The sequence below is a fragment of the Dasypus novemcinctus genome, chromosome 21 (assembly GCF_030445035.2).
Source record: "Dasypus novemcinctus isolate mDasNov1 chromosome 21, mDasNov1.1.hap2, whole genome shotgun sequence".
NCBI lineage: Eukaryota > Metazoa > Chordata > Mammalia > Cingulata > Dasypodidae > Dasypus > Dasypus novemcinctus.
In genome coordinates this window covers 86,356,277-86,383,082 of record NC_080693.1, presented here as the reverse complement: position 1 = coordinate 86,383,082, position 26,806 = coordinate 86,356,277, and the positions used below count along the sequence as shown (strand labels likewise).

Sequence of the window (26,806 nt, the reverse complement as noted above, 5' to 3'; positions counted from 1 at the left end):
AGAATCAGTGAACTCAAAGACAGGACACTTGGAATGAATCAGGCTGAGAAGCAGAAAGAAAAAAATTATGAAAAGTGAAAACTGACTAAGATAGCCCAGAAGGAGAAAAGAAGAGGGAAAGGGGCAGGAAAAATATCCAAAGAAATAATGACAGAGAACTTCCCAAACATAGCCAGACATACCAAAGAAGCCCAGAGAATGCCAAATAGAATAAACATGAAGGAAATTACACCCCACGTTGAGCTGCTGGAAGCAATATATCAGAAGTGGGTTGGCTTTTATAATGGGAATTTATTCAGTTAAAAGCTTACAGTTGTAAGGCTGTGAAAATGTCCAAATCAAGGCGCCATCGGAGATCCTGCCTCACCAAAGTTCGGCTGCTGGCGATCCTGGGCTCCTGCCACGTGGGGACACGGGCACCTGCTTCCCTCTGGCTCACGCTGCGTCCACTTGTGGCTGCTCTGTCTGTGGCTTCCTCTCTCCCGGGCTCCTCCTCTCTGCCACTTCTTCTCCATGTCTCTGATTGCAGCTTTTCCTCTCTCCCTTTAATAAAGAAATCCAGGAAGAGGACCAAAATCCACCCTGAGTCACACCTCACTGAAGTGACCCAATCAAAGGCTGCCTCACAAATTAAAAAATGTGGGAGAGATAAGTTTGAAACACAGAATATTGAAATCATAAAGGAAGGAAAAATATATACTTATGATTTTTCAATTAAATCACTGAGGAACCAGGAATGGATTAGCTCCAAGAAATGATCTTTTCTGGGATCCACAAGAACTTCAAACTGTCACACTCATAGAATGATCATACTATGGAAGGCAAAGGACATGCCAAAAGTTCTGGAAGCTGCAAGAGAAAAGCAATATGTTGTGTACAAGGGAGTCCCAATTAGGTTGAGTGCCAATTTCTCATCAGAAACCATTGGGGCAAGAAGGCAGTGGGTTGAAATATAGGAAAACCACCACCAACCAAGAATTTTATATTCAGCAAGACTTTCTTTCAAAAAAGAGACAGAGATTAAAGACATTTCCAAATAAACAAAAGTTGAGGGAGCTCATCACCGCTAGCCCTGCCCTACAAGCAATGCTAAAAGATATCGTCAGCCTGAAGGGAAAGGACACTGGACAGTGGTTCAAAGGCGCATAAAGAATTAAATACCTACAGCAAAGGTAACTATTTTGGTAATTATAGATGTCAGTATTAATGTAATATATTCTTTGGTATGTAACTCCACTTCTTAGAGGTGCTGAAATGCAAATGTATAAAAACTAAATTTATGGTTTCAGACATGAGAAGTACAAAGATAGAAGTGGTTAACAAGTGCAAAAAAGGTGAAGGGACAGAGGGATATAGGAAAAGTATATGGGTATGCTATGGAAGTTAAGTTGGTATCAGACTAAATACGATTGTTACATATTTAAAATGTTAAATTTTAACCTCATGTTAAGTGGACTTGGCCCAGTGGTTAGGGCGTCCGTCTACCACATGGGAGGTCCACGGTTCAAACCCCGGGCCTCCCTGACCCGTGTGGAGCTGGCCCATGCGCAGTGCTGATGTGCGCAAGGAGTGTCCTGCCACGCAGGGGTGTCCCCCGCGTAGGGGAGCCCCACTCACGAGGAGTGTGCCCCATAAGGAGAGCTGCCCAGTGCGAAAGAAAGTGCAGCCTGTCCAGGAATGGCGCCACACACACGGAGGGTTGACGCAGCAAGATGACGCAACAAAAAGAAACACAGATTCCCAAGCCGTTGACAACAACAGAAGGGGACAAAAAGAAGAACACGCAGCAAATGGACACAAAGAACAGACAACTGGGGCGGGGGGAAGGGTAGAGGGGTGTTAGGGAGAAAAATAAATAAAAATAAACCTTAAAAAAATTTTTCGGGGAAACGGACTTTGGCCCAGTGGTTAGGGCGTCCGTCTACCACATGGGAGGCCCACGGTTCAAGCCCCGGGCGTCCTTGACCCGTGTGGAGCTGGCCCATGCGCAGTGCTGATGCGCGCAAGGAGTGCCGTGCCACACGGGTGTCCCCCGCATAGGGGAGCCCCACACGCAGGGAGTGCGCCCATAAGGAGAGCTGCCCAGTGCTAAAGAAAAGTGCAGCCTGCCCAGGAATGGCGCTGCACACACAGAGAGCTGACACAACAAAAAGAAACACAGATTCCCTGTGCCACTGACAATAACAGAAGAGGACAAAGAAAAAGATGCAGGAAATAGACACAGAGAACAGACAACTGTGGTGGGGGTGGGGGGGAAGGGAAGAGAAATAAATAAATCTTTAAAAAAGGAAAAAAGAAAAGTCCATGGCTAACATCCTACCTAAAGGTGAAAGATGAAAGCTTTTCCTCTAAGCTCAGGAACAACACAAGGATGCCCACTGTCACCACTATTATTCAAGATCATACTGGAAGTTCCTGCCAGAGCAAATAGACGAGAAAAATGTAAAGGCATCCAAACTGGAAAGGAAGCAGTAAAACTTCTTGATGCAGGGATGCCACTACTAAGCATATATTCAAATGAACAGAAAGCAGGGACCCAAAAAGATAACTGCACACCAATGGTCGTAGCAGCATTATTCACAATTGCCAAATGATGGAAGCAGATACATGGCATGGTATGTGAATATATCTCAATAAAATGGTTTTAAATAAATAAATAAATAAATAAGAATAGCCAGAAATAACAGCTACGTACAGCAGGAGAAATAGAGACTGAGAGGTGATAAATCTTTTGTCTGTTTTTTGTATTTTATTATTATTGAAATAATGAAAATGCTTTATTAATGACTGAAGTGATGAATGCACAACTAGGTGATTATACCAAATACCATGGATTGTACGCTTTGGATGGACTGTATGCATTATTAATATGTATCAACAAAACTGATGTTCTTAAATATATATATATAAAATACTCAAAAAAAAAAAAGATGGAAGCAACACAAATGTCCATCAACCAATGAAAGGATAAAGAAAATGTGGTATACACAATGATACATTATACAGCCATAAAAAGGAATGAAGTCCTGATTCACACAACATGAATGAACCTTGAAGACATCATGTTGAGTCAAAGAGACACACAAGGACCAATACTGTATGATTCCACTTATTTGATACAATTAGAAAAAGCATTCTCAGAGAGTCAGATTCTACGTAGCAACAGGCAGGGATAGGGAATGGGAAGTTAAGGCTTAAATTGTATCGGGTTCCTATTTGGAATGATGGGAAAGTTTTGGTAATGGACAATGTGATGGTAGCACATACTGTAATCATAATTAACGGCACTGATATATATAAATGAATGTGATTAAAAGGAGAAATGTTAAATTATATATATGATAACAGAATTAAAAGTGTTTTATGAAGTCTGTGGAACTACACTACATAAACTGTGAACTCTAAGTTAAACCATGGACTATGGTTAATAGTACAATTATAAAACTTTGCTATCAACTGCAACAAATGTTCCACACCAACGCAAGTTGTTAATCGCAGAGTGGTATATGGGAATTCTTTACTTCATGCTTGGTTGTTCTGTTAACCCCCAATTTTCTCTAACAAAGAAGAAAATGAACAAATGCTTCTCTGAGTAGCCACCACCACGAAGAGTCCTTGGGATGACAGCTGACCACCTCATCCTACAGGCCCAAGAGCAAAGCAGGCTCGAGGGCTCCCAAGCAGCCCCGTCTTTATCTGCCAGTCCGTCACACAGAACCTTGGCCCTAGGCCCCACCCGCTGGGGACCCCCACAGCCCCGATTTGGTTCCCGGTACCTCCCAAAGAAGATGAGTAACACAAGAGGCTGGCATACTGAACTGACGTAACAAAACAGTGCAACAAGATGACACGACAAGACACAACAAGGAGACGCAATGAGAGATACAACAAGCAGGGAGCAGATGTGGGTCAAGCAACTGAGGGCCCCCCTCCCATATGATGGTCCCAGGTTGAGTTCCCAGTGCTGCCTATAAAAAAAGATGAGCAGACAGAGAGCACACAATGAACAGACGCAGAGAGCAGACAGCGAGCACAAACAATGACGGGGGAAAGGGGAGAAATAAAATAAATCTGTTTTTAAAAGGCAATTAGGAAAACAGAATTCAAAGGAACTTTAAAACATTCTAAGTTCAAATAAGGTAAATGGTTTGAGTTTAATATTAATTCTTAAACATCTTAAGACAAAATATAAAGGAAATAAATTTCATGAGAAGAGTATTTAGGCATTTAAAAAGTGAAACACTATAACAAATAACATGGCATAATTATAGAACTCACTTATTCAACAAATAAAAGCGGTCAATTATTTGCCATTCCCAATATGAAAATCACTGTTTTTAAAAACTTAAATAAATTTAAACAATCCGTATAAATGCAAAGCTCTTTTCAATAGAGACATACAGTGAAAGAAATCCTAACTACCAACTGCCTGGTTCTGGGAATCCACAAGTGTTAGAGAGAACTGAATACTTTTCAGAAAAGTGATTAAAAGGTAAATGTGCATCAACAAGAAAATGCTGTCTGAAAAACAACTTTAAAGAAAGAACAAAATATAATACCAAAGTAAAACAAATGCTCCTTTCGGGAGCCTGCTTTCCCTCGCTTTGGTAAACAAGCCACAAGAGGAGGCAGGAAGGGACGCAAGGAGCTCCAGGGCGCTAGGGCCGAGGCCAGGGCCGAGGCCAGGGCAGGGCCGGGCATGGCCACAGAGGGCCACCCTGTCAGGCCAGGGCCGCGCGGCAGTGGGGACAACCCCTCGACGGTGTCCAGAGTCCCGAGAAAAGCTTCTCAGCACCGAGGTCCACCAGGTGCCTGCCAGGTGGGGGCGCACACAGCGCATCTCCCCGCGCTCCTGCCGCGCTGCGACCGCGGCCCTCCCCTGGAGATGGTGAGCAGCGCGGTCAGCTCCAGAACAAGAGTCGGCCCCATTCTCTGAGAAGGAGAGGGCAGACAAGCTGGCCGGAGCGGGGCTCATGGTCAGGGACCTGCCTCTCCTCTGCTTCCCGCGGAACTTCCTTCCCACAACGCCCCAGCCCTGCTTGGTGTAGCCTGTCAAACAGCCACATTTCTAGGCTTGGTAACACAATGTGACTTAAATCCACATTTTCAGTCTGACTGCCCACTCTTCTGGCCTTGCGGGCTGGCAAACCCAAGGCCTGGAGGGGCTCCTCCTGCCCACGGCACTGCCTGAGCCTGGTACAGCGACCGGGAGAGGCACGGGCCGGCCTGCCCACCCCGCCACCAAGAGAACCGCGTGGCCCGGAGGCCCTGGGACAGACGCAAGGGGGCGCGGCTCGGGCCCTGCGCTCACGCGCACACGTCCACTCAGCTACTCTGTTGGCAGGCGCCCAGGCTCCCCTGCTCCCCTAAACAGAGCGCCCCACTGAGGAGAGGCACCACCCACAAGAAGCCGGGGCTGGGGGTGCGGAGTGGAAAGAAAGTGAATTTCATTCCATTTAATATTCCTCAGTGCTGAACTGTCCCCAGGGCACAGCGTCACCCAAAGCAAAGTCACCAACACACAGCTGAGCCCACCCGCACCCGGCGCCCTGGCCAGGCCCAAGTGGTCACGGCCCCCGGACAGAGCAGTGCGGCACGGCAGGACGCGAGCAGCGTGCTGACCCGGGCAAGGGAGCCCGGCAGGGGCCTGTGGGCAGAGTGGGGCAGGAGGCCCAGCAGGAGCGGCGTGGACCGTGTGTGCGCACAGCACATCTCCCTCCAGAGCTCAAACGGCTGCACAGCCTAACAGCCCCCAGCCGTTTCAGGAAAGGCAAAAACGCAGGAATTGGTTTTTTAAAACATGTCCTATGCACTCAAAATGCTATTATATTCTGAAAAACAACAAAAACAACAAAGTCTCCCATTTACTTGTTTAGAATCTCCTCGATCCCTCTCTGTTCAAAGACGCGTCTTCTCCCTGCCAGCTACTGGTGACTGAGCAGCATGAGTGAGAAGACCTCACCAGCTTCCTCAGGAGCACTTGAAAACTACCGGGATTAGACTCACACCCGCACTTCCCCACACGGACATTCCATTTCCCAGTGCAACGCAGAAGGAACTGCAGAACTCAGCTACGACAACTCACAAGTCCACACACACTAAAATAAACGTTTTCCAAGTAACGGGGTCACCTAACTAGAGCCAATGAACACACCGAAGAGCAAACAAACATACTGAGCGAGAAGCTGGCGGCACCAGGGGTGCCACGCGGGATGGTGCCCCAGAAGTGCCTTCCGGAAGCCCAAAGGGCAGCGGAGGAGCTGGTGCCGGGCCCCTTTCAGGAGCCCCTGCCTCCACCAACTTCAAGTAAACGCTCCCCTCAGTGTGCCAAAACATACTCACCAAATGCAGTGAACATACCCACTAATGAAGGAAGTTGTTGCTGTGGGAGGAGTGGGGGGTGTGGGGCGTGGGGCATATGGGAACTCCTTACATTTTTTAATGTGACGTTTTGTGTGACTTACGTATCTTTAAAAAAAAAAAAAAAAGAATATAAAATCAATCATGTAATAGACCAGTAAAAAAACACTTCGCTGCCCCTGACCACAGAGGCTTTCGGAAGACACGGCGTGTGACCCCAACGGGGCCGGGCTCCTGCCCGCGGGCATCCCCGCGTGACGCCAACAGCACTGCCCTTCCAGGGTGACAACCAAACACGTGCAGCAAGTGCCAGGTGCCATCCACGTCCCACAGATCTGGGCGCTGCGCCCTCCCTGCTCCAGAGAAGGGGCTGCTGGGGAGGCAGCGCCCACCTGGAGAGCCCGGGGGCTGACCCACCCGCGGCGCCGCCTCTTCCCCAGTGAGTGGCCTCTACCTCGCTGCCATGCTCGAATCCTGCTTCACACCACAGAAACGGCCACGTGGGCCTTCACACGCCCCGGGACAGTCCATGACCAAATCCACAGCGCCTCATTAAAAACTGGAAGGGAAGTACGGAAACTTACCTGCTTTAAAAGAGGTCCAAGCCCCTCTGAACAACTAGACGTAGGAGAAGTGCTACACGAAAAAGTTAGATGGGTATGAATGCTATCCAAAATGCTAGCTGCCCTCTTCTTCATTTTCAAACAAAATCTTCTTGACAAAGCAAGAACTGTTGTACTTTGACAATGGGAAGATCTGCTGTCTTAGCCCCATTCTCTGGGCCGTCTCCACCAGCTGCTCAAGACACAGCACTGTCCCCTGCAATCGCCGACCTGAGAGGCCTGCTGGGAGGAGGGGGACGGGAACCACCTCTGAAGGCAGCTCGTCACCCAGGGCCAGTACCCAGACACGCACAGGCCAGCCCAGGACGCTTCCGCCAGGGTCAAGACCTGAAAGCACGCGTCCACAGCACCCCGACTCTGCCACTCGCAGAGCAAGGACTATGCCATCTGGGGCAAAGACACACCCGGAGGTGCCCCCCACCTCGGGGCTGACAGGTGAGAAAGGGAAAAGCCAGGGAGTCACAGCACAAGGAGACAACAAACTAGTGGACTACAAGGCCCTGTGTGAACCCAGGCGCGGCATCTCTTGCCTCGTTAGGCCTGGTGCCGGGTCTGGCCCCTGCGAAACAGCCAGAGCCAGAGCCTCAAAAGCACATAGCGCTGGGCGCCACGAGTGCCTACAACTGCTCATAGGAGAACTGCATCCAACATCCAAGAGGAATCGAAGCCCTCTCTCGACACACAGGTGGAGGGGACAGCACCATCCCAGGGCCCACAGAATGGAGGAATAGAGGATGGAGTAGAGTGGACTTACTGATATTCTATTCTGGAACTATGGTGATTAGTAATGGAAGTAAATGTAGCCTCGAGATGGAGAAAGTGGCCATGGTGGCTGCTGAGTGTTGGGAGTGGGAAGAAGAGATGTCATGTGGGGGCATTTTAAGGACTTGGAGTTGTCCTGGGTGGTGCTGCAGGGACAGTTACTGGACACTGTATTTCCTCCCATGGCCCACTGGGTGGACTGGGGGAGAGTGTAAACTATAATGTGGACCATTGACCATGTGGTGCAGCAGTGCTCAGAGATGTATTCACCAAGCTCAACGAATGTCCCATGATGACAGAGGAGGTTGTTGTTATGGAAGGAGTGGGGTGATGGGGGTGGAGGGTATATGGGGACCTCATATTTTTTTTAATGTAACATTAAATAAATAAATAAAGTATACAGCTCTGTTACACCGCAGTCCAAAAGCAGTCTAAGAGAGAAAACAGGATTGTTCATCAGCGGAAAGAGAGGCCATCACTTCCAGGATGTCACGTCCAAAAGGAGTGCTGTGGGCGGCAAAGGCTGTGATGACAGCCACCCTCCCAAGCAGCTCCAGCGGGCACCGAGGTGGGCACCATGTCCCTTCTTCATTACTCGCCCTCCTGGCCTCAGACCTGAGGCAGAACTCACTCTTCCTTCTCCCTGTCATGCGCAAAGCGAAGGTTAGTGGAGGCCGAGACCCCGGAAGTAAAGAGCCCTGCCCAGGGCTGTGGGACAGGATGTGCTCCCAGAGCAGCCTCTTCCGGGCCCCTGGCTGTGGGACCCCACCGACCAGGCCACCACCTCCTCTGGACGCTATTTCCTACCAGCCCTCAGTCGTGTGCGTGCAGGTTTGTGCATGGGCAGGTGTGCGTGTGCAGGGGGAGGCGCAGTCCTGCGCAGCAGGAGCTAGTCGAGAGCGCTTGCCTTTGGGCTCACTTCCACCTGACTGTCGCTCCTCCGGCGTCTCGCTGGAGCCCCTCGGCTGGGCCTTAGACCCCTGCGGGCACCCACATACCAGGCTCCCAGCAACGCAAAGGGCACCGTCACGGGAGAAACGCACAGCGCCCACCCTGCCCCACAATGCCGGGTGCCTACTATTCCCGTGGTGCAAACAGGACTGAAACCCCGAGACGTCAGGTACGTGCCCACAGTGGCGCGCCTGGCGAGCGGCAGGGCTGGGGCCCAGCACCAGGCCCGTACTCGCATCTCCGTACACATGACCACTGTGGGTGACGGTCCCACTAGAGGCCTGTTTCTTAAAATGAGTTAGAATTTCTAATTATTTTGTGTTTTTATTCTTTTTCTAATTACTTTAAATATAAGACGTCTAAGCTGCTCATTAGCAAAACACTATTAAAATGAAAAAACTAAGGTTTGCTACTGAAAAGAACTAAACACCATGTAAAGTAGAAGTAGGCTGGTTGCTGAGTTACTCAGCTTAATAAACTGACATTAAATCACCAATGTCTACAATCAGGGACAGAAATGGATCTCAAATTGCCAACAAAATGAAGATTGAAGCTTTGTAAAGAAGCTTTCACCAAAAACCCCTGGTTCCTGGAAGCAATGCCTGTCCCTGAGCACGCCGAGCAGTGGACGTGGCACTGCCCCTCTGCTCTGTCGGCCGCCCCCCAGGTACACGACACCTGGTCCAGGTCCAGGTCACCAGGCTTCCTTGGCCCTGCCCCCAGCCTCCCCCATCGCTGCCCACTCTAGACAGACCCAGCCCCCCACCCACACCCAGGAGCCTCCTCGCTCTCCGCCGCACACCAGCGTCGTTCCCATCTGCACCACCCTTCTCAAAGCTGCCCAGGCCCTGCCTCCGAGCCCCCAGGCCCCTCAGACCTCAGCGCTGTGTGCCAGTCCTCTCCCACAGCTGCCTCCTCACCTGGCACTCCCCCCTTCTTCCCACGACTGGGACTTTCTGGGAACCTCCAGCCCACCCTGACCCCATTTCTGAGCAGATCGAGTCACCACAGGGTCCTTCTCCAAGTCCTTTCTTACAGGCTCCACCTGGAAGCTCCGGAAGCTGCCGGCACCGCTGGCCTCCCCAGTCCTCAGCACAGAGCAGGTGCCCTCTCTGAACGAGTGTGCCAGTCTTCAAGTGTGACACGATCAAACTTGGTAAGAGAGGAGGGACTGCTTGATCACGTGGCTGAACTGATGGTCAGTTAACTCCGGCTTGAGAATAAGGGATTACTTTTCTAAATAAACACCATTCCATTTCTGCACATTAAAGAGTTTTAGGCAACAGTAAAAACAACCTGTTTTATTTTTGACTATTATTAGATAAGGCAGGATTCTACTGATTAAAAATGTATCAAACTCATTTGACATTTTCAAAGTAGAAACAAGTGTTAAAGGCAGTTTATTTTCATTTGCCACCCTGAGAACAACAACTCCAAAGCTTCCTGTCCAACCCACCTTCCCAAACATTTTACTGCTGCGGCAGGCACCAGGCCAGCCTGGGACAGGGACGTTCTTCCCTCTGCCGCTGATCAAGTGAAATGTCCCCACCCCAGCCCAAGCACACCTTGAGCCCCAGCGCTCCAGGAGCCGCCCGGAGCTTCCCGCCCTGCCTGTAAGCCCACTTCTCCAGCGCCCGCCTGCGGGCCGGCCACCCTGGGGGCCACCTCCACGCCCTGAGCCCCTCCCCCAGGACCACTCGCACAGGTCCCCAGCTCCCAGCAACACCTGCCCCAGCAAGTCAGCCCTGGGAGAGGAAAAGGGTGAGCGTCGTTACACACAGCCCGGCACACTTGGATCACAACCAAGTATTTGCAGAAATCAATTGTTTTCTGGAAAACCCAAAGCCCGGGCACTCTGGCACACGCTCAGCACGCCGCACAGCCGTCCTCTTGGGCTCACCAACCTTGCAGGACCATCACAGGGGAAATCGTTGGTACTCAGGTCTTACCCACCCGTTTCAGATGCTCACTCCAGCTCCCACATAAGATCAAAGTCTTCCTCTTTCTCTTCCCCCAAATTGATACATTACTTAACATTTTAATGGAAAGACAGACCACATCTTAAGTTTAAACTACTTACGGACACTTCCAAATTCTCTGTAAATGTTCACTATGAACCACAGACATAACTTCACTTTAAACTTGCAATTAGAACACAATCACTGTGGTTTAAACAGGAGTCCAGCCATGGGTGCTCACGGTTTTCTTTTTTGAACGCCACAGAGATTTTCAACTCAACAGACAAAATCTGAAACAAGCCCTGGTAATACTTCAGACTGCGCCTGATGGCTCCAAAGTACACGTGCTTTTATGCTTATGCAATCTGATTTCTAACTTAAAAAGAATTCCTAAGATCGTAGTAAACACTGAGCTTAAATTCAAGAAAAATACTTTTACACATTTGGGTACCAATTTCCCTTGCATAGAATTATTGTTAACGTGCATGTTACCACCTATACCATAAAGTTGAAAATGATGGCCCGATTTATTGGGGAGATGATGAATCGTCTTACAAGTTATCCACTTATTTCACACATAAAATGCCAATATCCCACCCTGTATGCCTGGAAGTGCGGTGGGGTGGGCCCATCCTCATTCTCCAAGACTCACTTGGCCCCTCAAAACCTGTCTACACAAAACAAGACATGTCAGCACCAAGAGAATTCCAGGCCACGCAAACGGTTTTGGCTGGACAATAAGAACTTTCTTATTCAAAAGTTCAAAACCCTCAGAGTAGATACATAATTCCCTTTGTTACGACATCAAGTTACCCACAAACAGCAAGCTGTCAGATTACAGTCACCCGGCCCCATCTGTTTTACATGGTCTACAGAAAAAACACACCGAACAGCATTTTGGATTGAAAATACCACTCTTTAAAATGCTTGTTATCAAGATTTCAAGAATAATCAGGGCACCTCTCCAGGCTGTCTAGCCCTGCACACCAAAACCATGGACTTAGGAAACGCAATGGCTTTTACCAGCACTTTCAACAACTGAAAGCAGTTAAAAATTCCAGTTTGTGGACAATGGTTCTCCGTGCAATGATCCAGAAACAAGCCCCTTTGGAATAATGAGCATTTCCTAGAGAGCAAGTTTCTGGTTTTCCAGCAAAATGTAACTTGATAAAAACTACAGAATCAAACTCAACAGTTTTACGGCAGGACTGACAATTCCTTATGGGCTCACGCAACACTCTATATGGTTTTATAATCCCCAAATAACCAACTTTTCAAAGTCGTGTTAAAGTATTCCGTTTCTCTAAAAGTTTAAGGTTCAGACCATAGATCTAAAATCCACTCTTTATGGAGTCTTCAATTTTTAGGCTATCCAAAATACTGCAAGGAGAAAGGAGTCCTTGCAGTTTAAAGGAAATTCTTGAAATACTTCACAATTTAAGCATGAACGACTAAGCAGAAATAAAAGACGATCCTTTGTCAGTTAACAAGACGCGGGTTTCGGTCTGGACAATGGTTTCCAACTGGCGCTGGCGCGTGGAGCACGTCTCTCCAGCCCGACCACGTGCTGCTTATGGAAAATACACGCAAACGGCGCCCAGAGGCAGAGAACCTCGACCACGCGCAGCTGCCCGGGCTCCCCCACGCCGCGGCGCCGCCGGGAGGCCGCACCTGCCGCGGCGGGGGTCGGGGGCTACCGGGCGGATGGAGGAGGCCAGGGTGCCGGGCTGCGGCCCGGACGGGGATCGTTTTATCTGGGCCCCGGTGCTGGCTTGGGGAACGGGCCGGAGGGTCGTGGGTCAAAGGTCGGGCAGACGAGGCTGCAGGGCGAGGCCTGGAGGGGAGGCCGAGGGTCGCCCGGGGCCGGGGGCTGTCCGGTGGGGGGCTCGGGGTCCGCGCAGGGGGTTGTGAGGGGGAGGGCGGGTCGGGGGCAGGGGCCGTGGCCAGGCAGCGCCGGCTGGGGCGTGGGGCCGGGCCGCGGGCTGCCGGGTGGGGGCCGGAGCCGAGGTCCGCGTCCGCGGGCCGGGCCGGGCCGGGCCGGGGTCCCGCCCGCCGCCCCCCGCCCGGCACTCACACGCGCGGCAGCTGCAGCGGCGGCGCCCCGCGCCTCTGGAACACGCCGTCCACGAACACGCCGTTCTTGCCGAGGCAGCGCAGGTAGAAGTCGCCGCCGGCGCCCGCGTCGGGCCGGGGCTGCGCGGGCGGGTCGGGGGCGGCCCCGCCATGGCCGCCGCCGCCGCCCGGGGGCGTGAAGATCTCGAGGTGGCGCCGGGAGATGAAGCTCGAGTGGCCCATGCTCACGTCCACCGAGCCCTGCGACGAGTTGCGCCCGATGGTCACCGAGCGCTTCTTCATCAGGTACTCGAACTCGCGGCCCTCGAGCCGCGCCACGGCCCAGCCGCCCGGCGGGGACCCGCCGCCCCCGGCCCCGCCGCCGCCGCCCGCGGGCGGGGGGCCCGAGCCCGACAGCGCCGCCGCCGCCATGCCGCCTGCGGGGCCGCCCGCGGGCGCGGGAGGCGCGGGCCGAGGCCCACGCGCGCTCTGCTCGGCCGCCGCGCCGCGAGGAGAGGCCCGAGCGAGGCGCCGCCGGCCGGCAGCGAGCGAGCGGCGGCGAGGGGCGGGGAGGAGGCGGCCGCGCCAGCGCCCGGCGCCGCGCCCGCCCCCGCCTGACTGACAGCCGCGCCCGCCCGTGCGCGCGGCGCACGCCGGTGGGGCTACCGGCGCCCGGCCAATGGCGAGCCGCGCCGCGCGCGCCGCACGCACGTCGGGCCGCGCCGCGCGACGCAGGCCGGGCCGGGCGGCGGGGAAAACCCGGGGCGGCCGCCGGGCCCGCGCGGGATCGGGGCTCCCTGCCGCCGCCGCCGGGCCGGCGCGCGCGGAGCGGGGGGCCAAGGTCACGGCGGGCGCGGGGCGCGCGGGCCCCCGAGAGGGCGTCCGCGTCCGGCGCCGGGCGCGGCGGGGGGCGCGGGCCTGTCTGCGCGGTCGGGCCTCCGCCCCGCGCCCCTGGGCCGGTCCCCACGGCCGCCTCGCGTCGCACCTGGCGACCCCGGCCCTGTCGTCTGACCCCCGCGGCGGCGCGCGACCCTCGTCCCAGGGTCCCCGCCGCGCCCCGAGAAAGACCCGGAAGTTGAGAGCCGCCTGCTCCTGCCCCAGCGCCTCTCGGAGCCCCCGCCCGCGGCCGCCGCGGCTCTTAGGTGGCCCCGCGCGCAGGTAAGGAGCGCGCAGGTAAGGAGCGCGCAGGTAAGGAGCGCGCAGGGCCCCGCCGCGCTGCAGCCGCCGAGCGACGTCCCGGGACCCGGGCAGAGGCCTCGCCGCCGCAGCAGCGCGACCGCCAGCGGGCACGCCTTTCGAAAATGTGCCTTGCAGCCATTTAACCCTTTCTGGAGGTGGTCATGGGTCAAAATCATGAAAATTATAAAATTCATAAATCGGAGAGAGCCCGCAGGGACGCGCACGCCGGCCCGAGAGGCAACCACGGGGCCCCACGCGTGCCCTGGAGTCCAGCCAAGGACACGTCCAGGGAGGCGCGGCCTCTGCCCGCCCCAGCCCTGCAGGCCAGGCCGGGAAGGTCGAGGCTGGTGTTTGCTGACTGCTAAGCCGAGGACCAGGAGAACGAGGTTGTCGTCTGAGCTCGAGAGAGGTTTGGGGCGAGCGGAATCAGCGCTGGCCTAGGCCTCGACTGGCGGGCAGGCGGGCCTAGGGCGGGAGCACCTGCGCAGTTCCTGCTGCGTGGAAGCCTCGCGAGGGGCGTGGGGCCCAACGGTGCAACTTTTTATTGGTTCCATGGGTTAAAATTCATTCTAAAAGAAACGAGACTGCAATATTTACTGGCACATCTTCTTTGCAATACATGGGTTTGCAGTTAGCACAAATTCCTAAAGAGTCAAACGTTTCATAAAATACTCATTGCTGTGATAAGGAGCTTTTAGGCAGCATTGGGTTAAGTATGGAAATGGACATTGGGAACCGTCTCATTTAAACAAAGCACAGGGAGTGGATGTTGCGCAAATAGGTGAGCTCCTGCTTCCCACACGGCAGGTCCAGGCTATGGTTCCGGTGCCTCCTAAAGAAAAAAGCAACAAGCAATAAAAAAACCAACTCGGGAGCCCACGTGGTTCCCTGGTTGAGCGCCTGCCTCTCACGTACAAGGTCCCAGGTTCATTCCCCAGCCTGGCACCCCAAAAAAAAGCACAGGCCACTGAAAGAGCTTACAACCCAGTATCAATAAAGGTTTCCAAATCACTGCTAACCAGCAACTATGAGGTGCAGCCTCCAGAGCTGGGCGCCCTCCACCCCACCCTGTGCTCTGAGCAGGGAGGAGGATTTGGTGCTCGGGGTCCGGAAGGCCACACTCTGGCCGACTGACCACGTTATGACCAGTACTGGGAGCATGTGCTTGAAGGAAGTTGATGGAATTGTCAGCGTGAGCCCCCAGAATCATCACTGCCGGGTGCCCCCCTACGGAGGAAGCCCGACCTGCGGCGTTACATCAGCACGGCCTCACAGCAGAGACACAGGGCGCCCCACTCAATAAGTGGGCAGTGCCAGGCCCCACGGAAGCAGACACAGCGAGGGCCACGTCGTGTTGAGAAGGGAAGACGGCGCCGAGCGCTGGGATAGTCAGAAGGCTCCAGAGAGGAGTGGGCTCGCACCCACCGCCCAGCAGGCGCGTGCCCGGGCCGGAGGGACAGCATCGAGCAAGCAGGGCAGCCGTTCCTCGTCAGCACGGGGCACCGCGTGGGAAGGAGGCCGGCGCCGGCACCGTGCACTGAGCTGAAGGCACACCCAGCCTGGGGTTTCCCGCGGGTTTGCTCCTTCCTCCGGGAGACATGCAGGTGCCTTGCAGCGCCCACTGCGGGCGGGCGGGCGCAGGGGAGGAAGATGGACACGGAGGGGGAGCCCCCGGAGCCGAGGCCTGGGGGAAGTGAGCGAGCGAGCACGTCGAGGGGACGGCAAGGACGAGGAGGGGCCAGCCTGGGGTACCAGAGGCAGGCGAGGGCGGGGAGCTGGGCTGGGAGCCAGGAGCCCGTCCCCAGGGCTTTCTCAACCCCTGGAGTTGGCAGTAGTGAGATAGGAGACACTGGGAGAGTTCCAGCGGAGCAACAGGATCCTACCTTAACAGATCGACACTGTGTGCGATGTGGACTTTAGGGAGCAAAACTGAAAGAGGGAGACCTGTTATGGTGTCTCGAAATGAATGACTCAGTACGGAAGGGGTAGCTATACCCATGGTCCTCAAAGCCTTTTGCAGAAGTACCCAATAAACTAATTTTGTAAAACTTAGTAGCCTCCACTTTTAAGATAACAAAAATTTCTATCACGTTTAAGTAGTTGCAGAGTATGTAATTTCCCAAATATTGTAAATATTGGTTTGTTTTAAAAGAATTTGAATGAGCTACTTATTTTTTTAAAGATGTGTTTATATTTATTATACCCCCTCCCCCAGATGGTTCTCTCATCTGTCTGCTCATTGCTCGCCTTTTCCAGGACGCGTCAGAACCGAACCTGGGACCTCCCGCACGGGAGGCGAGGGCCCAACAGCCTGAGCCACGTTGCTCCCTGTGGGCTGCGGTGTCTGCTCGCTTGTGGCATCTGCTCATTTAGGAATCTGCTCTGTGCGGCGGTGCAGCGTCTAGCTCGTCTTCTTTAGGAGGCACCGAACTCGAACCTGGGACCTCCCACGTGGTAGGTGGGCGCCCAGCTGGTTGAGCCACATCCCCTTCCCTGACTTTAAATATAAAACCATTACATCATTCCTTAAATGTTTCAAATGGGGGAAATGGACTTTGGCCCAGTGGTTAGGGCGTCCGTCTACCACATGGGAGGTCTGCGGTTCAAACCCCGGGCCTCCTTGACCCATATGGAGCTGGCCCATGCGCAGTGCTGATGCGCGCAAGGAGTGCCGTGCCACACAGGGGTGTCCCCCGCGAGTGGGAGCCCCACGCGCAAGGAGTGCACCCATAAGGAGAGCCGCCCAGTGCGAAGGAAAGTGCAGCCTGCCGAGGAATGGCGCCGCCCATAGTTCCCGTGCCACTGACGACAACAGAAGTGGACAAAGAAACAAGACGCAGCAAAAAGACAGAGAAAAAAACAGACAACCGGGGGAGGGAAGGGGAATTAAATAAAAAAATAAAAAATAAAAAATGTTTCAAATGGGCCCTAAATGCCATAATGATTTGACACCTACCATCAAATGTTATATAAATAATCTCTTTAACAGTTGGAAACATTTGTTATATCCCTTTCTCCTGAACTTATTTCCATTCTAATACCCCCACAAATGTTATTCTAAACCCAGTAAGTATTTTATGCTTGAACATAATTCACTAATGACCCTAGTACTTATCTCTGGAGATACACACACTCAGGCACATTCAACGTATATTTTCCTGTGAAAACATTTCTCCTGGATTGAATTAGGAATACAATTATTAATAGCATGTAATTGATCAAAACAACCTAAATATATGCAAGTTTTGTTTAAGACTAAAACGTTGAATTATGATGGAGATTCACCTCTTCCTAACATGCCAGGGACTTTTTTTGCCCCTAATAATCAGTCCATGCAACCAAACACTAAAGATTATCACCTACTGCTAGAATAAGGCAGGGTACAGAATCAGCAACAGCTCTGTTTTTTAAGTAGATCTATACATGTAAATAAGTAGAACTAGAGGACGTTTATTTCAGCAATCAGACCCTGCTCTTTAAACCTCTCCTCCGTGTGGAAGTTACATGCGAGCTGAGCAGAGATTTCCCAGGGTCTCCGGGCCTGGGAGGCCATTCGAGTTGTAGCAAAGGGAAGAGACCCCAGTGCAGCCCGGGCACCCAGCGGAGGCCCTGAAAGGCCGCGCCAAAGAACAAAGGCTCCACACCAGGAGAAAAGAAGAATGGGGCTTCCACTGAGGATGTCATTCAGTTGCCTGAACACCAGACTGGATTCAGCTGAACAAAAGATTTTTCAACTTGAGATCACATCAATAGAAATCACCCAAACTGAAACACAGAAAGAAAGAACATGAGAAGGAGGAGGAAAAAGAGAAGAAGAAGAAGAAAAAAAGAATGTTAGAGACCTGTGAGGCAAGATCAAATGGTCTAACATATTTGAAATTGAACTTAAAAAGGAGATGAAAAAGAAAATGGAGCAGAAGAAATATTTAAAGAGGCAATGTTCAAGTCATTTACAAATTGAGTTTACAAGAGAAATAAAAAAGTCCTCGAAGGAGACAGAAAAAAAAAAGACGCATCACTGGGACATCAATAGAAATAACAGCAGCAGCAGCGAGCGCTAAAGACAGTGGAATGACATCTGTAAAATGCTAAAAGCAAAAAAAAGGCATTCAGACCAGAATTCAGTACCTACCAAAAGTATCCTTCAAAAATGAAGAATAAACACAATGAATGGACACAGAAAGCAGACAACAGGGGGAAGGGGGGGGGAATAAATAAAAATGAATCTTTAAAAAAAAAAGAATGAAAGACATTTTCAGATAAAAGCTGGAAAATGTTGTCACCAGAAGACCCAGCCTTCAGAAAAATATACCAAAGGAATTTTTTCAGGCCAGAGGAAAATGATCCCAAATGGAATCCTAGATCTAAATTAAGGAATGAAGAGCTCAAGAAAAGGTGAATCTGTGGTAAACTAGACGACGTTTGAAGAATTTCTTTAAAAGATCTTTAAGGAGGAAGCGGATGTGGCTCAACTGTTAAGAGCATTCGTCCAGGGTTCAAACCCAGGGCCTCCTGGCCTGTGTGGTGAGCCGGCCACGCACAGTGCTGCTGCGTGCAAGGAGTGCTGTGCCATGTAGGGGTGCCGCCTGCATAGGGGTGCCCCCCACACAAGGAGTGTGCCCCAGAAAGAGAGCTGCCTGCACAAAAAGCACAGCCCGTCCAGGAGTGGTGCTGCACACATGGAGAGTTGATGCAGCAAGATGACGAAATGAAAAAGAGACACAGATTCCCGGTGCCACCTGACAAGAATGCAGGCAGACACAGAAGAACACACAGCGGCTGGACACAGAGAACAGACAGCGGGGTGGGGGGAGAAATAAAATAATTTTTTTAAAAAATCATTAAGGGAGGAAGCTGATGTGGCTCAAGCAGTTGGGTACCTGCCTACCACACGGGAGGTCCCAGGTTCGGTTTCTGGTGCTTCATAAAGAAGATGAGCAAGACAGTGAGCCGATGTGGCAGACTGGAGCGGCGAGCTGACACAACAATGTGATACAGTGAGATAACGCATTGAAGAGACACAACGAGCAGGGAGCGGAGGTGGCTCAAGTGGTTGGGCGCCTCCCTCCCACATGGGAAACCCAGGGTTTGGTTCCGGGAGTCTTCTGAAAAGAAGGTGAACAGAGGGCAGGTAGCTAGCGCAAACCATGAGGGGGGCAGAAATAAATAAATAACACATCTTTTGAAAAAAGAAAGATCACTGAGGGGAGCAGATGTGGCTCAGGTAGTTCGGTGCCCACCTCCCACGGGGAAGTCCTGGGTTCAATTCCTGATGCCTCCTAAAGAAGAAGCAAACAGCAGGCAACGAGCAGACAGATGAGGGAGCCGTCCTGGGAGGGGCAGGGGGAATCAAAAATGTTTAAATCATGGAATGAGTCCTTAAAGCAAAATTTTAAGTAACACACTGTATGTTTTAGAACAGCACTGTTCAGTATGACTTCTTGTGATAACGGAAATGTTCTATAATGGCTTCTGTTCAGTATGGAAGCAACTACCTCATGTACCTAGTGAGCCTGAGGAATGAATGTTAGAATTTTGTTTCGTTATATTTAATTTTTTAACTTGACATTTAAAGAGCCCCGCGTGACTAGTGGCTACCATATCGGACAACGCAGCCTTCAAGAATAAAAACCATGACAACGGATCCATTCAGGATGGCAGTGGAGACGCTCCAGGGCGCCATCCCGCCCCGAAAGCCTTGCGTAACCAACAAGCACCGGCAGAAACAAAGCTCCAGGAAACACAAAGGCCTGAAGGACGGTGCGCACCGAGCCGTGAAAGAGCTGCTTAAAGCAGTGGCTTTTGGTGGTGCCCTGGCTGGCCCCTCCACCCCTCGCGGGCTCCCCACAGCCAGCCAGCACTCCCGGTGCGGATCCCTGGTGCCCCCGAGGGACCCTCGCACTCACTGGGGGCGTGTCTGTCCGGCCGTCTGTCCAGCGGTGGCCCAGGGCCTCGCCGTCCCAGCACTGGACGCTCGCCGAGCTCTCCCCGGAGCCCCGTAAGGGAGCAGGTGGACCGCGCAGTCGGGCAAGGGTACTGGGCTGTAGGACATCAGGGCAGGGCCAGGCCATGAGGAAACCACGTCCCAGGGAAAAGGAGGCGCTCAGAACCCAGTAAGTGGAGACGTTCCCAGGGCCACACGCGCCCAAGAGCAGGTGCCCATCCAGAAAGGACCAGGAGGCCCTGCAAACGCATTGTGTGGATGCCCGCGGGGGAGCACGGGGCAGGGTTGCAGGGACTGGGAAGGAGGTTTTCTCTTTTTTGTTCTTGTTTTGTTTTTTTGTTAACGCCTTTTGTTAAGCTCTGTCATAGCTATAAACATAAGTGACAAACACCTTAGAGTCTAGATTCCAGCATTAACACATGAAAATATCAATATGTCCAATACGTCCTTCAACAGAAAGTCACAAAACATACGAAGAAACAGGAAGTGATGGCCCAGTGAAGGTGAAGTTTAAAACATTATAAACCGTCCATGAGGAGGACCAGACCTGGGACACACCAGACAGCAACTTTTAAAAAATGGCCCTAAATATGCTCAAAAACTAAAGGACAACGTGGACAAAGAGCTGAAAAAAATAATTAGGAAAGTTTGAGAAACACAAAGAGAATATCAATAGAGAGATGGAAATTATCAAAAAGAACCAACAGAGCTGAAGACCACAGTTACAGAAATTTAGAATCCCCTAGAGGGGGAAACGGACTTTGGCCCAGTGGTTAGGGCGTCCGTCTACCATATGGGAGGTCCGTGGTTCAAACCCCGGGCCTCCTCGACCCGTGTGGAGCTGGCCATGCGCAGTGCTGATGCACGCAAGGAGTGCCGTGCCACGCAAGGGTGTCCCCCGCGTGGGGGAGCCCCACGCACAAGGAGTGCACCTGTGAGGAGAGCCGCCGAGCGTGAAAAGAAAGTGCAGCCTGCCCAGGAATGGCGCCGCCCACACTTCCTGTGCCGCTGACGACAACAGAAGCGGACAAAGAAACAAAAGCAGACAAAGAAACAAGACGCAACAAATAGACACCAAGAACAGACAACCAGGGTAGGGGGGGAAATTAAATAAATAAATAAATCTTAAAAAAAAAAAAAAAAGAATCCCCTAGAGGGATACAAGAACATATTGGGGGAAGGAGATGTGGCTCAAGTGATAGCGCTTCCACCCACCATATGGGAGGACCCGGGTTCGATCCCTGGGGCCTCCTGAGGAAAACGGACAGGAAGCGTGCCCATGCGGCGAGCCAGTGCTCGCGCAAGTGAGTCACGCAGCAAGATGATGACACAACAAAAGAGACAAAGGGGAAAGTCAAAGTGACACACAACAGAGACCAGAAACTGAGGTGGTGCAGCTGACAGCGAACCTCTCTCCACATCAGAGGTCCCCAGGATCAAATCCTGGTGAATCCTAGAGGAGAAAAAAATGAGAAGAGAAGACAAAAAGAGAAATAGATACATAAAATCACATAGCGAATGGACCCAGACAGCAAAAATAGCAGGGTGGGGGAAGGGCTAGGGGGATAAATAAAAAAATCTTTTTAAAAAAAGCATATTGGAGCTGGCAGAAGAAAGAATCAGAGAACCTGAAGATAGACAGTAGAAATCATCCAAAGAGTGGAAAGAAGAAAGAATGAAGAAAAGCGAACAGCGCCTGGAGAAGCTGTGGGCACCATCAGTTGTGGGGTGCCAGAAGGAGAAGAGAGAAAGGGCAGAGAGAATATTCAAAAAAAATAATGGCTGAAAACTTCCAAAAGTTATAAATAATGGCTGCAGAGTTTCTGTGTGGGATGCTGGAAAGTTCAGTAACGGGAGATGAAGGCCCTGCAGTATTGTGAATGAGACTGACCCTGTTGAATGGTCGAGTGGGAAGTTTACATTTTATATATATTACCACAGTTTAAAGGAAAAAGAGAGCAACTAAAGAGATGACAAATGCAATACGATCCTAGATGGGCTCTAGCACGGGAGGAGAGAAGGCTAAAAGGACATAACTGGGACGTGTGAAAAGATTGAAATATAGACTGCCGGCTTTATATCAGTGATACGTTTCTTGAACTGATAACTGCATCTGAGGTGGTGACGTGGGTGAACGTCCTTGTTCCTAGGAAATGTTCCTGGCGGAATTAAGTGTTCAAGGAGCATGATGTACACAACCTACATCAGTGTTCAGAAAATGGTGGATGGATGGATGGACGGAAGGAGAGACAGAGAAATGGATGGAGAGATTGAAAGAATGAGATGGCAAATGTGGCAAAATGCTAAAATAAGTGGATCTGGGCATTGAAGAGGGGCTGAGAGTATGCTGAGTTCTCTGTATGGGGTTTGTATTATTTTTCTAACTGTCCTTTAAGTTTAAAAGTATTTCAAAATAAGTTAATATTTTTAAAGACAATAAAGTTGAAAGTAAAAAAAATGGCAAAAAGGAAACAAAGTGCGGAATGTTATTTCATTGTTTTCAGGTTTTTACATAGTTTACAAACTGGTATAATTTCTAAATCAGCCACTAAAAGCACATTTATACAAATACATATATATGGTATAAAGAGAGCCAAAATACAATAGGGAAGGTAAAATGGAATAATTTTAAAAGACTTTAATAATCTAAAAGAAGAAACAAAGAACAGATGGCACAAATAGAGAACACTTAGAAAAGTAGTGGATTTAATTCCAAACATATCATTACATTAAATTGAAATACCTAGAACACTGCAATTAAAAGACAGATTTTAGACTGGGTGAAAAAACACCACGTAACCTATGAGTTTACAAAACACACACTTTAAATCTGAAGACCAAGACAAGTTGAATATACAAGTATAGAAAATGACGTACCATCTACGCACTAACCATGAGAGAGCCAGCAGCTGCCTTGCTCTTGGGCGAGGAGACATCAAGCCAAGGGCTAGTAAAGACGAAGAGTTTGTCACGCTGTGGGTCAGCTCATCAGTGAAATGTCATAATCCTGCATGTGTACAGCAACAAAGCAAAGGTGACAGCTGAAAGGAGAAGTAAGAGAGTAACACCGGGCGTGGCGGTGAACCACGTACCAGGAGAGCACGCGGCCTTGCGCTGGCGCGAGCCCGCTGCACACGGGCCCCTTCGGCGAGTCTGGTGGAGGAGCGCCCGGGCCTGGAGACTGGAAGAGAAAGCCGCGTGGAGCACCGGAGGCTGGAAGACCAGGCGCCTGGGAGAGGGGAGAGGCCGCCGCGGCGTGAGGGAAGAGCCCGCAGCCTTCCGGAAGCACCGGGGCCGCCACAGCCGCGAGCCGGCCCCTTGCCCTTGTTCCTGCAGCCTCGTGTGTGCTTGTCTTCGCTGCCTGGAAACTAAGGCACCAACTTCGCAATTTCATCCCTCTGCTGAAAGATCGTGAGAGGCTCCTCGTCGTGCACAAGATAGCACTGACCCTGCGGTCTCCAGCCCTTCTAACGGGGGCCTACCCTCTCCCTTCAGCCACCGTCACCCCCGCCCCAGCCAGAGGGGCCGCCTGGCGCGGCGCCCTGCCGCTGCCACACCCGCTTCGGTCCCCATCCCGCGTGGCCTGCGTAGCACCGCCTCCACCAATGCCCCCGTCTGTCCAGTCCCCCTGCTTGTTGCTCCTGGCTGCTCTCTGATCCAGCTCTCATCTCTCTCGCTCCATCCCCAGGACTTGATGACACAGGTGGATGCAGCGCTGACATTTAATAACATTTAATTACTGCCTTGTGACACTTCTTGTTGCCTTCCTTGGGTTATTTCCTTTTTTGCATTCGGTCCTTTTCATATCCCCAGCACTATTAAAATGAACTCCTTGGCTCTAGAGACCTTGAGCTACACCTCTGGATCACTCCAGTGCTGCCCCCAGAACACAAGCTCGAGGAACGGCTGGCTCACGCCACCGTGTGAGTCGCTGCATCTGACTGCGGGCGGCCGAGCGCTGCTTTCAGCGCTGGTGCTTGGCGGTGGGTGAGCCCGTAGCCCATTTGTGAGAGACGAAGGAGCACTTTGAGTTGCATGGAAGAAATATATTACACAGAGAGAAAATACATATTCTTATTTTGGCCAAGCTGTCAAAGAAAATGTAAGGTATATTCATTAACATGTGGCCCTGCTGGGAAGTGGCTGTGGCTAAATCAACTGGGCTCCCGTCTGCCACATGGGAGGCCCTGATTCGCTTCCCAGGGCCTCCTTGTGAAGGCAGGCTGGCCCGCGCCCGCAAAGGGCTGGCGCGGTGAGATGGCACAACAAACGGAGACGAGTGGATGCATAGGAACACGCAGCGGATGGATGCAGAGAGCAGACAGCGAGCAAGTGGCAAAAGGAAGAAGATAAATAAATCTTTTTTTTTTAAATGTGGCCCTACTGATAATCAGTAGTAAGAGTTCAAAATGCATTATCATGGATGTAAATACTGTATCACATTTCTGGCTTTCTTCTTTATGGAAAGATAAATACCAGAGTGTAAAATAGCTCTGTGCTACCCAGAATTTTAGAGGGAAGTGTTTTGTTCAGTCAGTCTAGGCGGTTCCTGTCCTCCTACCTCAGTGCTTCCCGGACGAGGCAGGCAGTGGATGTTGACTGTACTTGTCAAGGCACCGAGCTGAGTTGAGGTCTACTTGATAAAGAAACCCACATTTATCATATGCTCATGAAGTTTCAGATACTTGTAATACAATAAAAATAAGCTAGCCTCAAAAGCTCACTGCTTTATGACCTCTGGAGCCCCTCCAATCTCGAGTGCCCACGGCTGTACTTAGGAACGCGGAGTTTCGTTGTCACAGTGAATGTGGAGAGGCCCCTGGTTGCTCTAAGTCCCTCGGGGTACAGTAGTAAAGAGAAGAAATGTATTCTTAATTTTTTTTTCACAAGATTGATATTATAGGCCCAGATTGATCTAGAGAGTCAAGGCATCCCAATCAAAACCTCAGCAGGCGATTTTGTAGAAATTGACAATATTCGTATGGAAATGCAAAGAACCTAGAATACCCTAAACAATCCAGAAAAACAAGAACTAAGTTGGAGCTCACAGCACCTGATTTCAAGAGTTAATCTATGGAAGCGGACTTGGCCCAACGGATAGTGCGTCCGGCTACCACATGGGAGGTCCGCTGTTCAAACCCCGGACCTCCTTGACTCATGTGGAGCTGGCCCATGCGCAGTGCTGATGTGCGCAAGGAGTGCCCTGCCACGCAGGGGAGTCCCCTGTGTAGGGGAGCCCCACACGCAAGGAGTGCGCCCTGTAAAGAGAGCCGTCCAGCGTGAAAGAAAGTTCAGACTGCCCAGGAATGGCACCACACACACACAGAGCCGACACAACAGAATGATGCAACAAAAAGAAACACAGATTCCTGTGCCGCTGACAACAACAGAAACGGACAAAGAAGACAACGCAGCAAATAGACACAGAGAACAGACAACTGGGGCGGGGGTGGGGGGAAGGAGAGAAATAAATAAATCTTTTTAAAAAAGTTAATCTAGGGAAGCAGATGTAGCTCAAGCAATTGAGCTCCTGCCTACCACATGGGAGGTCCTGGGTTTGGTTCCTGGTGCCTCCTAAAGAAGATGAGCAAGACAGCAAGCTGACACAATGGGCTGGTGCAACAGGCTGACACAAGAAGAGACACAAGGAAAACATAATGAGAGCACAATAAAGCAGGGAGTGACGGTGGCTCAAGCAATTAGGCACCTCCCTCCCACATCGGAGGTCCTGGGTTTGGTTCCTGGTGCCTCCTAATAAAGAAAGATGAGCACACAACGAACAGACACAGCAAGTGCAAACAGCAAGGGGGTGGGGAGAAATAAATACAATGAATCTTTTAAAAAAAGTTAATCTAAAGCTGGAGTTAATCAAAACAGTATGACAATGACATAAGAGCAGATAACAGATGAGTGGACAGAATAGAACGACCCGATAGAGACCCGGCATGCACAATCAGTTGGTTCTTTATGGTACAAAATAACTTATTACAAAAGAAATCCAGCCAAAAAGCCTAAGGATTTGCGTGGCCACCGGTCCTTCTCTTCCTTGCCCCCCCGCCTGGCGGAGGGCAGGGGAGTGGCTGTGCCGGTCCCGCCAGCTCTGGCGGCGGACGAGGAGAGGACTGCACCTGGGAATAACGGGGGTCCCGAGCGGGCGGGGGGAGCACCGCTGCTCTGAAGAGGGGGCTTGTGGGCAGGCGCACCTGCCCCTCTGCGAATCCTGGTCCCGAGGGTGGGCACCAGGGCAGGGAGTCCGCCAGTTCCCAGGAGGGTGGTCCCGCAGGGCAGGGCGGCCCCTCCTCGTGAGACCAAGATCTGCCCCGGGGCTCGAGGGCCCAGGACGGCAGGAAGGCAGGTGGGGTAAGGGAAGCAGGAAGAAACTGGGGGAGCCATGAGGAACCCCGGGGCCTCCCAGGGCGAGGCTGAAGGGCGGGAAGACACCCGGTGCCAGGCCGGGGGCGCCTGGTCGTGATGGGGGCAGGCGGCACGGCCCCGCCCCTCAGGAGGGCGACGTGGGCCCAGCGTCGTCGTGGCAGCTCTGGGAGCCGCTGTCAGGGCCACAAGGGATCAGCGAGCTCCCGTCTGGAGCACACGGCCCTGCCGGGCGCAGCACCCAGCTGCCCGAGACAGAACTGGCTCCACCAGACGCGTGAAAAGTAAGGAAACGGAGCCATGCCCTCAGGGAAGATACGCATAGTACATACCTGGCAAGATTGAAAAGAACTCCTGTAACTCCATAATAAAAAGACAACCCAGTTTTCAGAAATGGGCAAGAGACTTGAACAGGTAGTTCACAAGAGAAGGCATATAAATGACCAATAAGCACACAAAAATACACGCAACATCATCAGCCACCAGGGAAATGCAAATTAGAACCGCAATGCAAACGAGACAATACCACAGACACTTAGGACGGTTAAAACGGGTAAAACCGACCTGACAAGGGTTGGCCTCGCGTCGTTGGTGGGAACGAGAGG

The 26,806-nt window shown here is 51.7% G+C and overlaps 1 protein-coding gene and 1 long non-coding RNA gene across 3 annotated transcripts in view; one reads left to right on the top strand and one right to left on the bottom strand.

The window, feature by feature from the left end:
* Positions 1-13,199, bottom strand: part of FOXK2 (forkhead box K2) — an 85,586-nt gene extending 72,387 nt beyond the window's left edge. The window contains exon 1 of one of the 2 annotated variants that reach the window (XM_071210861.1): positions 12,729-13,199. In XM_071210861.1, the coding sequence (XP_071066962.1) occupies positions 12,729-13,138 (410 nt within the window). In that variant the 5' untranslated portion in view covers positions 13,139-13,199. The remainder of the gene's footprint in view (positions 1-12,728) is intronic. The other variant, XM_058284964.2, reaches the window with a different exon arrangement.
* A 450-nt stretch (positions 13,200-13,649) lies between these two features.
* LOC139437190 (uncharacterized) overlaps positions 13,650-26,806 on the top strand; it is a 31,669-nt gene continuing 18,512 nt past the window's right edge. The window contains exons 1-2 of the long non-coding RNA XR_011646982.1: positions 13,650-13,864; positions 16,142-26,806. The exon at positions 16,142-26,806 is cut by the window's right edge and continues 18,512 nt beyond it. This is a non-coding gene — a long non-coding RNA (uncharacterized lncRNA). The remainder of the gene's footprint in view (positions 13,865-16,141) is intronic.